Here is a 15,787-nt window from a genome sequence, read left to right as displayed (position 1 = left end):
ACGAACCGTGATTGTGTTCACACTTTGTGTCTCTGACATTGCCCAGTGAGAACTTAGGGGTTTCGTTATTTGCGAAAAGTCTCTTTTAAAGTACCGTAGAATTCCGATAGTAACGCCCCCGCCCCCCACGAAAGTAACCCTCCCCCCTCCCCCTTGCCGAAAGTAACGATCCTCTCGAAAGTATCGGCTACCCGAAAGTAAGGGGGGCCGTTTACTTTCGGAATTCTACGGTTTGTCTTTTAGACGTAAGTGTGTATGTTTATGTTTAGAATTTCAGGAAATCCCTTCCAATGAGGCAACGGCAAGGAAGTTGTACCAAAACTTCCTTGGTCGTCAAACCAGAAAGCTTTACAAAAGACAGATCAGCCTTGGAAACTACTTTGATGGAATCATCGTGCTTGATTCTTCAAGTTCTGTTAGTAAAGGAGCATTCGCTAGAGGTTTGATGGCTTTGCAAGATCTCGTTAGAAAATCCCGCAACGACACGAATTATGCGGCCGTTACGTTCGCAACCCGAGGGACAATCCAATTCAACTTCACCCAGAGCTTTGAGACGGCGCAAAAACTTCGAGAGCTGAAGCGTACTGGTGGAAAAACGAACACACAGGATGCGCTTAAACTTTGCCAGAAATGTTTGTTGGGGATGAATATGGCGCCCGTCAAGGCAGTTTTCGTCGAATTATCGTCTTGACAGACGGTCAGTCCAATATAAAGAGCGAACAAACCGTTCGAAGAGCCTTTGAGCTGAAGGTTTTGGGCATTGAGGTGTTTGTGATTGCTGTAGGAGAGTATTTGGAAGGTAATTCGGGAGATGGTACAAATGGCTAGGTCAACTGATTCGCATATGTTCCGTGTATTAAGTATGACGAATCTGGTTGATGTCGTGAGGCTTGTGCCCAATCGTGGACAAAAAATCATGGTTCGACGAGACCTTCAGTGGAGTGTCATTAGTGGGAGACGGAGAGGAACGCTGGTCCTTTGCGGGGAAGAATCTAAAAATTCTAGTTTGTCGCTTTTAGTCATCGGGCGAAAGCTATCGCAAGATAAAGGTTACGTTTAATCAGCATTCTTAACGATATAGTTTAGGTCAACGAATCTATCTTGTCCATCATAAGGAACGTGGATTTATTCAAGCCTGACGAACCTATAGTACCGTTTGAAGAACGAGGCTGTAATAAATTATATGCAAATAAGCTGGCCGGCTATACACCTTATTCCAAAATGGCCGCCATTTAAATATTCTTTTTTTTTATTCAAATTAGCCCTTCATGCCTCGTTCTTAAGCGTAAAATTCAAAAGAATGTTTTATCTGAACGAGGCAACAAGGGCAAATTTGTATTCGCATAAATCAGCGGCCATCTTGGAATAAGGTGTATTCTGCATTTTAACTGATTCTATTTGTGGAGAGCATGTTCCGAACTTTACAACCTACTAAAGAAATTAAAGCTCTTGGTTTAATTTGATGTGTGCTCCTCGTATTTCAAATTCATTGAGTAATTGCCATGAAATTTGATTAAGTGTTATCAGGATTTAGCCTTAGCCTATTTGAATCCACGATTACATTCTTTTAAATTCCCGCACAATAGAACACAAAATAATAACGAAAGAGGGGTGTCGTCCGGTCGATTTAGGGGAACTTACAGAAGATCAAATCTCAAAACGGACAAATATCCCAGTTCCCAGTTCATCCCTTCAGGCTTACTACCTAAATGAATGGTAGTTGTGTTGCAGAATACTCCGAATTAGTTGATCACAAGGAGAGCACTCCTTCAGAATCCTTGCTTCATGGCACTTGTGTTTGTCCAGAAAGTAAAAGTTTCAGCCATTTACATGAATAATGGCAAAAAGATAAATTATGTGACCGGCGTGGGAAGGATAGAATACAAGTTGCTTGGCAACGGGATAAATCAGTTGCCCTTCTGCCCGTTTCCAAGCAACTTGTAGCAGATTTAATTTGTCCGATAATAATTTTACAGTGCAACGCGCCTTACCGTGGCCACCCAACAAACTTTCACATTTGGACAACTACGTGTAAATACGTCAACTCAACAAACCATGCAACGGTGTTCAACTTACAACTGTGCGAGCTTTGCAAGGAAGCGTGACTGTCAATCAAATTCACACACCCTGATTGGAGGACAATTTGTACCAAACTTTGTTAGGTGGCCACGGTAAGGTGCGTCGCACTGTAAGAGCTTAAAGTGCTTATGAAATTTAAGGTCTTCAGGTGCCAAGAATGGCATTTTAGTTTTGAATCAGATTTTCTCCTCAAAGAGACATTCAGGTTTATTTTCCTAACCGGAAACTATGGTATGAAAGTAATATAATAAAACCATTAACATAACCAAACAAATTAAAGGGATGTTCCTGGAAGGATACAACTACAGCCATTGTGATGTCTCATCTCCAGTTCCTCCACGCAAATTTGGTAAGGATGTTTGTAAAGCTTGTCGGAAATAAGGTAATCACATTTATTATTTGTTTTCACTTCTAGTATTTTAGGCCTTTGATAGAGTTGATCTGTTGATGACAAGTTGCCGAATGGATTTCGAAGATAAAGATAGTCAATTGTATCGCGAGAGTTGCGTTTTGAGTTAAGTTCGAGTTTGGTTAAAAAGTTGAGTTCAACCTCGTTCTCAGGGTCTCTTTGTCGATGAGGAGAGAAACTATTAGTGTCCTTCTTTATCACTCAATATTCGACTGCTCACTTGAGCTTGTTCAAGTATTTAACTTTGACTCCGGACGCGATTACATTTTCTGGTGCGTCCGATCGATTTGACAACTACTTTTTCAGTACTTTGTGGCTTTTACGTCGAGGTCCAGGTGTAGTACATTCAATACCGTCCCGTGAAACGCTTTGTCGATGGTCGTCTGGCCCCAAAATCAAATGCGTTGTGATTCCTTCCTCGCAATGATGACAAGGCCTACACTGCCATCCCTCATACATACTTACATACATACTTAATTGCAAACTCCCCATAGGGGCTTTTCAGGGCCACTGAAAGACAATCGCGACACAAAAGAACATTTCAACAACAACGGTTAAGAATCCCAACTGACCGGAGGCAAGCTACAATCTTGGACAAAACTCGTTGGGAAAATATGATACACCGCTATAAAATGGTCATTCCCTTATTTGTCTGTGTTGTAAAAGATTAACTTCTCCATACTTTCCCCCTTCCTTTATCCAATGTTGGTTAAAAACGGACGAAGGCTTGCACAGTATTTTTCACCACATTATCAACATTGGTACGGGGAAGAGGAGGGGGGGGGGGGGGGGGAGGACATGGACTTTATTTGTGAGTGCATGTTCAAGGATGTTCACGTCCGAGTTTTTCCCAAGAGTTTTGTCCAAGATTGTAGTTGGCTATTTACAAGTGCAGCTGAGAAGTTGAAACAGTGACTACAAGGAACAAATTCAACCAGTGGCCAGAACTTGTCTTGAACCCGGGATCCCCGGATCTCAAGGAAAGTGCACTACTGGGCCGCACTGCCCTCCCCAAACACACATTTTAAAAATCTCCCAGACTTTGGAAGACACGTGACAAGCCCCAACCAGGGCTCTTCTCAACTACAATAGGGACCCTGGGAACGAGGTTGAGTTGAATAAAGGTGACTTGGTTGGCAAACACGGAAAACAGACAACATATCTCATCTCCAAAAAGCTGAAAAAGCCCGACAAATCAAGAGACAGACTGTGGAAATGTAGGAAGGCCTATTGATACCGACCGCAGCATGACTCGAATTAAATCTATCTCAGCAAAACACCGAGACGATTCGACTGTGAACTTTGATATCTATAGAACCAGAGAATACACATATGTTAATGAATTGCTTAGTGCTATGTACGCGAGCTGTTTTAATTTGCACTAACTAGGCTAACGACACGGTTAATAACGAGAGTGTCTGAAGTTCTGAATCGGAGATACGTTTTCACGATGGAATAAGCCTAAAGATAATACAGCCTTGCCGCCAAATAACCATAGCCACATAACCGCCATTCTCAAGAAAAAGGGAAACACCTTTCTTGGTCATTTTAGAAGTTCTTTCAAATAAAGAAAACTCTTTTGTTTTTACTTCATAGGCAACTGAAGCACTCGGGTCGCACTTTGTACACTGTAAACAGCTATCGACACTTGTTTCCTTACAAGATTCCAATCATTAGATGTCTCAGCCAAGTACAGTGCTTCTGTAACTCCAGGAAAAGTTGCCTTAATTGGGTCCAAATTATGAAAGCCAAAGTTAAAAGCCACATGACGACTCTGGATTTTACCTGGCAAACCGTATGGGTAAATAAACGCCTTTTCCACACTCACCATTTGATCATTGAGATTGCGCAACCATAAAGGGCTTTTATGGATCGCTAGCTTAGACTTTCTAGATTCAAACTGTTTGCTGGCGTAGAGGAAGCCAGTAACAGCGTCTTGAAGTACAGATAGGGATATTCCATTGGCTAAGAACTTAGGGGAAGAGTTAAGAACGTGAAATGAATGGTTCAATGCTTGCGCGTAGTTCATAATGTCGTATGGTAGAAGAGGTTGGTCTGCGAGATCTAGCACAAGTCCGCCGGCAAACTGTGTCATTGCTTTGTGTACTTCGAAGTTCTGATCAACGAACTTCTTGATCCAATAAAATGTGTCTTGTTGAGAGTGATAAACCGGGTATAAGGATGATTTGGAACCATATCCAAACCAATAGCCGAAATCAGCACAGGGTACTCCCAAATACTGATAAAACGAAGCGTAGTCGCTTGCAATGAAGAGGTTGTAGATCATGGGCTCACTGCTGTTGATATCTGACGGACTTCTTTTCAGCCAATTGTCGTATATTGTGTCACTTCCTTCAGAGTTATCGGGATTCTTCACCTCTCTTGCCCATTTGTAAGTTACCTGTTTAAACAGAGGACTTGCTCTTGCCCTTAGCACATAATCACCACACACTGCGACGTCAAGATTGACGTAAGCAATGGCGCGCTCTGCCAGGATGTGTGCGTTTTCCTCAACCCACTCATGCGATCCGATCAAGTTAAATTCCTCACCACCCCAACTACAAATCTTAATTGTTCTACGAGGTCTCCATCCTTTCTTGACCAGCGTGCCCAGCAGACGGGCAATTTCATTGGTTACCGTGGTTCCGCTTAGAGCATCTACTGCGCCGAACGCCCACGAGTCACGATGATTACCGACCAGTATATACCGATGTGGTTCTTCCCTGCCGACGATGGAGCCAACAACGTTGTAAATGGTTTTTTCCTGTAGTCGGTTGTTGACTTCCAGTTTAATTTTGGCGCTGCTGCTTTTAAATCCTGGGCCAATGTGATAGGTGATGTTCAATCCACCTTGCCAATTCTCTGGAGCTTCTGCACCTACAAGATTTGTAAATGCTGAGATTAGATTATCTTCTAGACCAGAGAGACCTGGATATTTTTGTACGCTACACTAAGCGATTAACCAAACACAAACTATCAGCAACGAAAAAAGCAAACCAGTACCCAATGGTCTTTTTTCTTAACCTCCCGAGGAGAACTTGAAATCCCGCTCCGACCACTAGCTGAAGTTGTTCTAAGAGTCCCCGACAGTCAACTTTGAGGCTGCGCTGGTCTCCCTCAGCCTGTGGTTAGTTGAGATTCTCTAAGATTCGTTATGTTTGTTTCAATAACGTAATTAATTGTACCTGAAAAGGCCCTAAGGAAAGCCGTCAATTAAGAACCTCTTCTCTACAAACTTCATTTTCTCTCCTCATTTCCTGAGGATTCGGAGAAAAAGTCAAAAATCGCTTTTTGAGTCACGAAAACTCCAACTATTATCAACACGCGGGATGGCGCAGTGTTGAGAGCACTCGCCTTCCACCAATGTGGCCCGGGTCAGGAACCCATGACCCGGAGCCTACAACTCTACTGTGTTCGTGTAACGGCGTTTTCACAGACCGATTTATTTTTAGATTGAATTTCCCGCGAATGCGACTCCCACAGGAGCCCGATGACCAATTACAAGAAATTAAGCTGACGTCATAGGGTCACCGAACCGGAACTGCCTTTGTGTTTTTGACCTAATTCGCGGGAAGGGCTAGTCTAAAAATAAACCTACTTGTGAAAACGCCGTTTCACAGACGCTGTATGGAAGTTGCACGCTCCAGACGGGCTCTGCCCGGGTTCGATTCCCAGACTCGTCGTCATACGTGGGTTGAGTTTGTTGGTTCTCTACTCTGCACCGTGAGGTTTTCTCCGGGTACTTCGGTTTCCCCTCTCCTCAAAAACCAACATTTGATTTGATTTGCGTTCATTGTTGATTTCAGTTTACAGTGTCCTCAGCAATAGAATGACTAGACACTTAAATAAAGTTCCTTTCCTTTTCCCTTCTATTGCAACTTGTTTGACTATCACACGTTGTTTGATTCAGTCTTCTCTGGCTCGAAATTTAATGCATGTGCCTCAGCTCAAAGTAGAATAGAATCAAACCATGTCCCACTGATCAGCAAATTTCATCATTGAGAGATCAAGGCAACAGTGATAAAATTATGTTACCCCCAAGTCTTCGAAGGAGTTCCATAGCATCGCCATATGATATTGCCTGTGCTGGAATCTTTGGTAGTTCGCTTTCATTTACCGGTCTCCGATACATCCCCTTTGAAGCGGGAAGTACCGGAGTCAAAGGGTCTCCATTGTAGGATCCATACAATATAGTTCCTTCTTGCACCCCATCAGAGGAGAGCCACCAACTATTGGGGTATACTTGATTACTGCCGTATCCCTGCTGTGCGGAAAAGCTTGGGTCGGTATAAACTAATGCACCCGCTGCGCCATGTTTCTCGGCATTCCAAACCTATAAATGAAACCAGGAATGAGCTGCGAAAAGATCAAGTTTCTGTTAAATAAAAGTGTGACTAAAGATCGAGAGTTCGCGTAAATCGTTCGGTCGATGGAAAGCGTAATTACGCAAAGACGATGTCGTCCGTACAGAGAATGCTAGAAAACAATCATTTCAATAAGCTAACTCAGGTCGTGTGTAATTTTAATTCTCTCTCAACATCCTGGACCCATAAATAAAAGTTTAACAGCAGGAAATCCCCTTCCCATCTTAAACTACTTTGTATAATTTTGTTTTGATCACCTTTACGCAAAGTTGTTTCTTTTGTTGGAATGACGTAGTCTTAGCTGGCATTTAACCACGTGTGTGTGTACTTGTGCCCTTCCCCCACCCCAGGCGCAATTTATCGAGCCGTACATTACTACCCCCTCCCCCAGTCACACAATACCCCTAACTACCAGCCACAGACTATCAGAAAAATCAATGTTGGGTCTCGTCAGCTGTCTTTTGTTAAAATACTTACGCGTCGTGAGCGCATAATGACAATCTTTCCCCGGACAGTGACATTCATTTCAGATAGCTTTTGGAAGTCCTTTTCTCCTCCATAGTTGGCGTAGACAAGGTCCGCCTCTACTGTGCCATTGTGCGCATATGCCAGGTAAGGATAATGATCAAAGGTCTGCGTTCTGTCTGGCCCCGGGGAAATCTGTAAATTCAAAGATCAAAAAAGACACTTACAATGGTCTAAATTTATTTTGTAAATTTTCCTCTACAAGATTGAACATTAAGCTTCGTATGCAAGTTTGCTGTGAAAATCACTCGCCGGCGGCTCGTGATTTCGACAGCCACTTTGACAATATTGTGACGCAATTTGTTATCAATAACAGCACAGACGCATAAGAAACTGACGTCAATTTGTCAAATAGAGCGACTTTCATATGACCTGGAAAAAAAAACGTTAAAACAGAACGTAAACAGAAATGCAAAACATTCAATTGGCTTATCGAACAAAAACAAACGAGCGTGAATTTTCGTTGGCTTAGCGAACGCGGATGCAATCCATGGAACTTTCTGGAAAGCGATCGGCATTTCGCATTGATGTCATTTGAAAGGCAGTAATGTGATTGGGCAATGGAACTGTTTACAGCCCATATTAGACGTTTCCTTGGCGGGAATAAGGAGAAGCTTTGTTTTAATCTTACCAAACATTGGTCCGTGAAACAAATTGCGAACACTTTTGTCAAGGTCATACAAACGTCACTCTATACTATAAGAGGAATCAGCCTATCTTTTACCTTTATTTTCCCTGTTATATTGTATATGGCTCGACCATCCTCTATAAGAGTTACCCTGTTGGGTTGGCTTGGTTGTGGATAAGACAGCAATACTCTGTACTCGGGTTTCTCTACTTTGTCAAAGCCAAATTCTGTCCAACGTTCGACAAGTTTGTTTGCAAGATCGAGCTGTCTAAGACTTCCAGCGATGTGAGGTTTTGAGGAAAATTCCCTATTTAAGTAAACATTGGAACAAATGAGATAGGAACCAACCAATTACCCGGGCAATCAACTTCGTTAGGCAACAACGCCGCTTCTGACTCATAGCTTAAAATACACATCTTTTAACCGAGTTTTGATGACAGCACTGTAAGTTATAGCCCACCGTCGTGTATCCAGTACAGTTCGCAGGCAGGTCATAAAATGGACTGGAAAAGACATGGAAAGGTGACTTAAACTGTAACGCCCGATAATACAAGGTATAACACAAGATAAATAAGAACTTATTACATCATTCATCTAAAGGCAAACCTTCAAGTTTAGTGAGCCGTGCTCTACAGTACGGCCCAATAAACGGGCCAAGAGATAACAGCAAATGGATCGTCCCACTGACTTCAATACGCCGTTGCTGTAGTTATCAATGATAAATGTTGTCGCTATCAACGTTTCTATGATAATGGCTATTGACAATTGGTCAAAGCAAAAATCGCGTGTTAAACGTGATTGAGTAAGAGCTTCCCACCGCGCATGGGCATGGTACAACGCCATGCACACACGTAAAACACACGCAATACTTAAACTGCTCGCGTCAGCTGGTGAAAGAATACAAGTTACCGGAAATAAAAATGTCACCCAAAAACGGGAAAATCGGAAACAAATCTTATGAGAATTGTTGAGCTTGCTCGGTGACCTACCCTGATTTTCTTGCGTAGTTTTATGATTGGTTTCATCGCATTCTTTAAAGGAGCACTGTCACGGTCGCGCATGCGCTAGGTTTTTTAATCGAAACTTGAAAACATCAGTTTTCACAAACGGTGAAATGCGAAGCTCAAAGCTCAGATGTCCATGTTAGGATTGTATGCAACAAAAAAACAAACAATTTAACCTAAAATCTGTCCAAACATTATGTTACTGCTCACCCTCACTTTTCTCGCTCCGCGCGCAGCAATAAAGTTCTACCAGGAAATTTTTTTTTTTTTTTTTTTTTTTGGGGGGGGGGGGGGGGGGGTTCGAAATTCGGAAAAAAATACTAGGGTACCAACTTACTTTTAAACATATTTTCCAAAAATGATTGTTAAAGGGTCTTTTAGCAGTGCTGTACCGTTGTCATGGCAATAGTTGGGGACTCGCAGACGTCCTCACAAAAAATCAAACATTTCCCTACGACAGTGTTATAACCCTTTTGAGCCTCCTTAAGACAGACTCACAGAACCAAAAAAGGTGTTTTTAACTACAGCTAACAGCTCGCAAAGATTGCGGCCGTAGCGGTGTAACCGATGGATGACAGCTTTGCTGCAGCTTACCCGCCTAACAATAAAATCTGGGGATCCAAAGGCCCACCACGGAATAATGAAATGATTATCCGGATCACATGGTTGAGACAGAGGAGAAAATTCAAGCACTTGCCCCTAACAAGCGAAAAAAAAAAACCTTTCATTTAAAAATCCGCATTCTTTATCAGTCCTCAAGTCTCATTTTACAGAGTCCTCTCACGGAGCCAATAGAAAATGGCTCCAATTGTCTTGGTGAGAGTGACAATTATTCTTCCCTTTTCCGCGCACCTTTGTATGTTACGTGTCTTGTTTTATCGCCCTACGAATTAGACCGCGATGAAGACGATGGCAACTATGTACCGTACTGTATTTCAACAAGAATAACTTTCAAATTATTTTTTAAAATACAACCACTTAACTCCGGCAAAAGCGAGGTTGTATTTTTAAAAATAATAGTAACACTTGTGCTATCAAGCCCGGGGCGGGGGCAAGGAGAACTCGCATATGAAAGGGGCGGGGATGCTTGTCGTCTAGCTTAGGGGTGTAAATTTTGGTCTCACTTAGGGTGTTCTGGGCAGAACGCCATCAAATGAAGCTCATATGTATCCGTGAAGGTCTCGTTTAGGGTTTCACGCGGAGAAATATAAAAATACATATGTAATATATCATTTAGAGCGGTTTTCAAATGAGTGTCGTAAAACCAAAACCAAAGAAATTACATTGGCCAATCAAAAAGGACGGAGACAATCCAGTAAACCAATCAAAACTTGAAGTAATTACACGTAGCCGACAGAAAGCGCGGGAAAATGTGCACGCGATTGGTTTGGGTTTCACTTCTGATTGGTTGAAAAAGTGGCGCGAGAACCTTGAACCAATCACTGAGTGAAGTAATGCAAAAACCAAAGTAATTATCTAATTACTTTCGACACTCAATTGAAAACCACTCTATGAGTCCAAAGAAAGCATGATTGGTCTCCCTTAAGCCCCGTTCAAACGGTCATGATAGTTGATGATAGTTGATGATAGTTTCAACTATCATTCACTATCATGTTTGCGATCAAACGGTCCATGATAGTTCATGATAGTTGACGAAATCGCGCAATGTGCTGGCGTAGCTAATTGGTACCTAGTCTCCTACCGCGCGCGATTGTAAACAAATATGGCGGGGATTTCTTCGCTTTTCCAGTTACATCCCGATTGTGGTAGTCATCGCAAAAAATGTTCCACAAACATGGCCGTGCCTCGTACTCATCTATTAGGTTGCATATCAAACTACTACTCCACTTCTTGTTGTCTGGTTTTTTAGCTTTTTTAGCTTTTCTCACTTTCTCGCTTTCAGCGTCACTGTCGTCCGAATATTCGTCCAAATTATTGTTTTGTTGTTCCTCACAGGACGATGGCAAACTTGCGGTAGCCATATTGCATTGAGCCCGCCTCGGTTACCCCCGCTGACCGAAAAACTATCATGCACTATCATCCGCTCGGTCAAACGGAAAAAACTATCATGAACTATCATGTCGAATTTGAACATGTCCAAACTGCATGATAGTTGATGATAGTTGATGATAGTGAATGATAGTTCGTGTTCAAACGTGCGTGATAGTTGAAACTATCATCAACTATCATCAACTATCATGACCGTTTGAACGGGCCTTTAGGGGTTTAATTCAAAATTCCCGACGAGCAACCCGACCCCTTCATATGCGAAGACCATTTGGATTACTCTCAAATTCCTTTCAGAATTAATCATTTCAGCTTACTCAGACTGCCTGTTAAATCTCTCACGCTACGCGAGAACTCAAGAATCGCGTGCGCAGAAGTTTCTGCAGTTCTACTCAGTGACGTTAAAAGGTCAACACTAAAAATAACCATGTAACATCAATAGTATTGTTTCTTTCTCTCAGTATCGCATTAATTAAGCTGATATGACAGGCATTTCACATTTAGCCCGGCCATCAATGAAATATATGAATAAAGAAACGATGAATTTTAAACAACAAGAACAAGTTTAGGAGTTTTATTACAACTTTTCAATTTCCAAGTCCGCAATTACAAAGAACCCATGAAAGCAGAGACCATGTAAACAATAGATTATCCATCCCATTGTGACATTCTTGTTGACCAATTGGTACAACCTGGGCAAAATAAACTGATTTTGCATTAACAGGCCCTTATTACAAAGCAAAATCGTAATTGGACGAAGCAAAAAATGAATTAATTTCCCGTTTGTTGTTGTGATGTCAAAACTGGTCTTATTAAACTAAGAAATGAATGTATCCAATGACCCAGAGCACAATTCATTTTGCGAGGCAGTTGATTTCACACAGTTCGATAAACGAAGGCTTCTGGCGTTTGAAATACATCGTAAAACACTGGTAGTTATGAACTAAACTACTTCAAGGCAAACTAACTGCATGTTCATACATACCTCATGACTGCTTCCAGGTTCTCCACACTAACTGACTGTTGAAATATGTGGTGAAAGTCTTCAAAGTGGATTTTGTCATCAGCTTCTTTACTTTCTTGGTCACTGTTGCAGGTTTTGTTATGATCCTTGGATGTACGCCCAAAATAACCAACCAGAAATCCGATAGAAAATAGGGCGACAACACCAATAATGCACCCAAGAGCGATCCACAGGGATTTTCTGTTTTTGCGTTGAATTGGTGTTATTCCTCCCAATGAGTCCGCGTATTCTTCAAGTTTGGTGGCATATTTGTCCGCGTTCTTTTCAGCCATTCTGTACAGACTTTTAACAAAATAATTGATTTAAGAAAAGTCCGGCAGGTTTGTGCTTTATCAAAAGGCTACTGAAATTTTAACGCTTGGTAGTCTGACTCGGTTCCGTGCAGTACCGCTTACTGAGACTTCGACTTGCTAATGGTTGACTGTCCCGCTTTAAGAATTCTGCACGGTGAATGACGAAAGAGATCTTGACCTTTTACTCGCTTTATGACAGTTAAAGGATGGCTTAAGTGGTATCATTTTTTTTGCAAATAATGAGATGGTCCGTTTATTGTTATATACAATAAACGGACCATTCAGTTTTCCAGACAGTGAATTCCAAATACTAACAGCTTTGTCGTAGCCCTGGGGTATGGTGCAAGATTAAGATTAATAATCCGCTATTCTCTTTGGAAAAGGAATTGTGCAACTGGGACACAAACAAACTTAAATGTCTATCTTTCACAAACCCTTTGCACTCTAAAATAAAGGGAATTAAAATTAAGCCCCCACTGCGACTATTAAAAGGTTCTATTTTCTCGTAACTTGTACTGCAATATTTTTACAAGAAATTGCCAGACGAGTTGCACAACTCATTGTTGTTTCGCAACCTCTCTCGCCAGGATTATCTCATGAGGTCAAACGGACACTTTAATAGACTGACGTAAAAAACGTTAGGACACAACTTCAAAGACAGGTAATACAGTACACACTGCTTGAAAAGTCTGTTGCGACGTTGGGAAAAGCGTTGCGAAAAGTTAAAGTCACTTCTCCTTTCTGCAACGGTTTCTGCGATCTGTCTCTCAACGTTTTTGGTCGCTGTAAGGTGTGTGTTTCGTGCCGTTTTTGTCGCCATAGGGTTCAAAGACAAGTTGCAGGGACCAAGATTTCGAAAAATCCGTAAATGATAATCAAGCCCACTTCCGGCACTTGGTTCCCCACAGTGCAGGAAAAATCCAAATTAATTAGCTCTCCGAAACTGCCACTTTGAAAGATCTAAGATCTATTGAACCATGCATGAAGCTATGAAAAAAATGACAATGGCAATGAATATGGCAATGGGAAATAAATCAGTTTTAAGATTCTTCGAAGGCAAACTAGGCTCGATTTCCAGTCGCTGTTCGGGAAACGAGCCCGCGCTACAGGAGAGTGTGGCGGAAATCGAGCCTAAAGGCAAATCCACTCTCAATTTGGTCTTGCTGTAAGTAAGTGAATTTTCTTTTTAAACCATTGAATAAGACACCATTTAAAGATCGGCCAGGATTTCATTTCCAAACACGTTTTTTACCATAATGCGACAAGAAGAAAGTACACCCATGAAACGTAAATTAAACTTGAACAGGAAAGGAAAACGCAAGTTGCTGAAAAATACGTAGAACATCTCAGATGTTAATAATCTCTAGCCTCCCACGCAGACGCTCTTAGGGTTCGTCTAGACAAACTAACCCCAAAGGACGTCTGCGGGGAGGCTTAACAATCTCGTGCTCTTTACATTTTACTCCCACAAATCAGTGGCAGAAGTAGTTGGGACGCTAACGGCAGGATTGGCCTGAAAACCTCTACGATGCCAAAAACTAATAGGCATAACTGTCAAAATTCCCCAAAAAGCTTCAATGTTGAAATACACAAGGAAATGACTGTTCACTGTTGACAACATTGTGCTGGGGGGGGAGGGAGGGGGATAATTCAAACTCAGTAAGAAAACTAGAACTTTTGCCACTGAATGTAGTTCCGAACGCCGCGGAAAACTCACTCATTTCACAACGGCTTATCATGTATAAACGACTGAAGCTCTGAAATTCCGTGCATCCGTTGGTCCTCTGTCGAGTCTTATTTGCAGCCGATTTATTATCGAGAGATGCAATATTGATCTTACCGTGAACCTCGTTTTCGTTTCCAATTATGACGCTCTTGCTGTGTTCTCAGTCCCTCTGCAAGCGCAGAAAGAGGTATTTGTTGCCGATTTAAGGCGATTTTCTCTCGCATTTGTTGCTGGTCAAGTTGCTCGGCAGGAGTCACAGGGTTACAACTTTTCTTGCAACTTGTCTCTTTCTCGATGCGGATCACGAGAGTGGTATGGAAAATAGAGGTTTTATAGCGTTCGTGGATTGCTAAATCAACCATAAGTTGGGAAGGCAAATCTATGTACATGTAAAAATAAGGCGTTGTTTTGAATTAATTTACTCATGGATGAGGGTGTATTGTTGGCATGTCTTTCATTCCAAACCGTTGAGGTACAATATCTACTTTTGTTTTAAAATGTACCGTTACGATTCACCAATCAAACACATAGACTTTCGCTTAATCACATAATCTTCGTAGGAACAGATGGAAGTTGGGTTAATTTGCGATAATTAAAGAACGACACGACCAAAGCTAAGTATAAAGAGGGATCCTTATCAACCTGGTTACATCATATGGCATGGGAAGCCTGTGTGACAAGATAGATTCGATCGACATTTTTATCATTGTAGTTGCATGCAGCCCGACCGAATGACGGCATCCTTTGCAGAAATTTATGCAACTGCCACGAAAATGCAAAGAGTATGCAAAGAGCATACAATGCAATGCCAAAATATTAAAACTACTGTTGATTAAAAGCTTGTCTTCCAAATCAGTAATTTGAATTATCCTTAGGTGTGTGTCACAACTGGTTTGTACCATTTTTCGTTTACAGTTTGGAAGAATGTTGAAGTGCAGGCCATCAGACATTCCCTAGAAAAGCAGACATAATAGCACCATTGTTTTCCAGGACTTTGAATACTTAATAACCTGCTCGTTGACCCTGACAATTGAATTTCACATATTCAAGGGATTCCCGACCGTAACTGGCGACTGGGATACCCTAACAAAATTTGAAATACTATAGTCAATCCTGATCGCAGGTTAACATGTGGGCAGCTGTTTAGTTCGAGTGAGCTGTGAGGATCTAGCGAAGATCAACCAGACGCTGGTAATGAACACTTTTACGAAAGTGAGTCGACGCGATCTTCATCTATTTTTTTTTTCAAACAAATCGACAAAATCGATAGCTAATAACAAAAATCGATCAAAATCGATAATCACACGGATGCAAGCATAAGGTTTCTATCGATTTTCGATATTAGTCAATTGATTAGTATCGATTACGATCGATTATGTTCGATTTCTATCGAGTATCGAAACGATCAATTAGTTACGCCCTTGTGGAAGATGTGCCAGCCTATTGACAACGGCTGCGTTTTAAATAGATCGTTTTCACGTGACGTCATCATTTTCTAAAATCCAAAACTAAAGAGCCACGAAAGTTTTTATCCTCATCAGGCATAAGAGGCGGTAAATTTGTATCCATTTGCAATTTTAAAGCTCAATAGCGTGCTTCGTTTGGAAACCAGAGCATTTTGAATTTCTGAGTTATAGCGGTGCGTGACACGAGGCGCACCACAGATGTGCACCAACATGGCGTTTTCATACTGGGCTCTGTAAATTTCTGCGAAACATTTCGACGAAT

The 15,787-nt window shown here is 41.6% G+C and overlaps 1 protein-coding gene and 1 pseudogene across 1 annotated transcript; one reads left to right on the top strand and one right to left on the bottom strand.

Annotated features, from left to right (window-relative positions):
- The window catches only part of LOC138040065 (collagen alpha-5(VI) chain-like), a 6,397-nt pseudogene extending 5,378 nt beyond the window's left edge, over positions 1–1,019 (top strand).
- A 2,258-nt stretch (positions 1,020–3,277) lies between these two features.
- On the bottom strand, positions 3,278–12,468 carry LOC138041272 (putative N-acetylated-alpha-linked acidic dipeptidase). Its single transcript, XM_068887041.1, has 5 exons — positions 12,002–12,468; positions 8,102–8,312; positions 7,330–7,512; positions 6,524–6,821; positions 3,278–5,365 (listed from the first exon to the last, which is right to left on the bottom strand). The coding sequence occupies exons 1-5, from the start codon at positions 12,310–12,312 to the stop codon at positions 4,074–4,076; spliced, it is 2,295 nt and encodes a 764-aa protein (XP_068743142.1). The 5' UTR covers positions 12,313–12,468; the 3' UTR covers positions 3,278–4,073.
- Positions 12,469–15,787: the final 3,319 nt, after the last annotated feature.

Source organism: Montipora capricornis, chromosome 3 (assembly GCF_036669925.1).
Source record: "Montipora capricornis isolate CH-2021 chromosome 3, ASM3666992v2, whole genome shotgun sequence".
In the NCBI taxonomy this organism is placed as follows: domain Eukaryota; kingdom Metazoa; phylum Cnidaria; class Anthozoa; order Scleractinia; family Acroporidae; genus Montipora; species Montipora capricornis.
The sequence above is the reverse complement of the archived record's forward strand: the minus strand, read 5'-3'. Positions and strand labels throughout refer to the sequence as shown.

Coding starts and splice junctions, on each gene's coding strand:
- LOC138041272 (XM_068887041.1), bottom strand. CDS start 12,312: ATGGCTGAAAAGAACGCGGACAAATATGCCACCAAACTTGAAGAATAC. Junction 8,313..12,001: donor AACCTGGAAGCAGTCATGAG/GTATGTATGAAC, acceptor TTACTTAAATAG/GGAATTTTCCTCAAAACCTC. Junction 7,513..8,101: donor ATATAACAGGGAAAATAAAG/GTAAAAGATAGG, acceptor TTGAATTTACAG/ATTTCCCCGGGGCCAGACAG.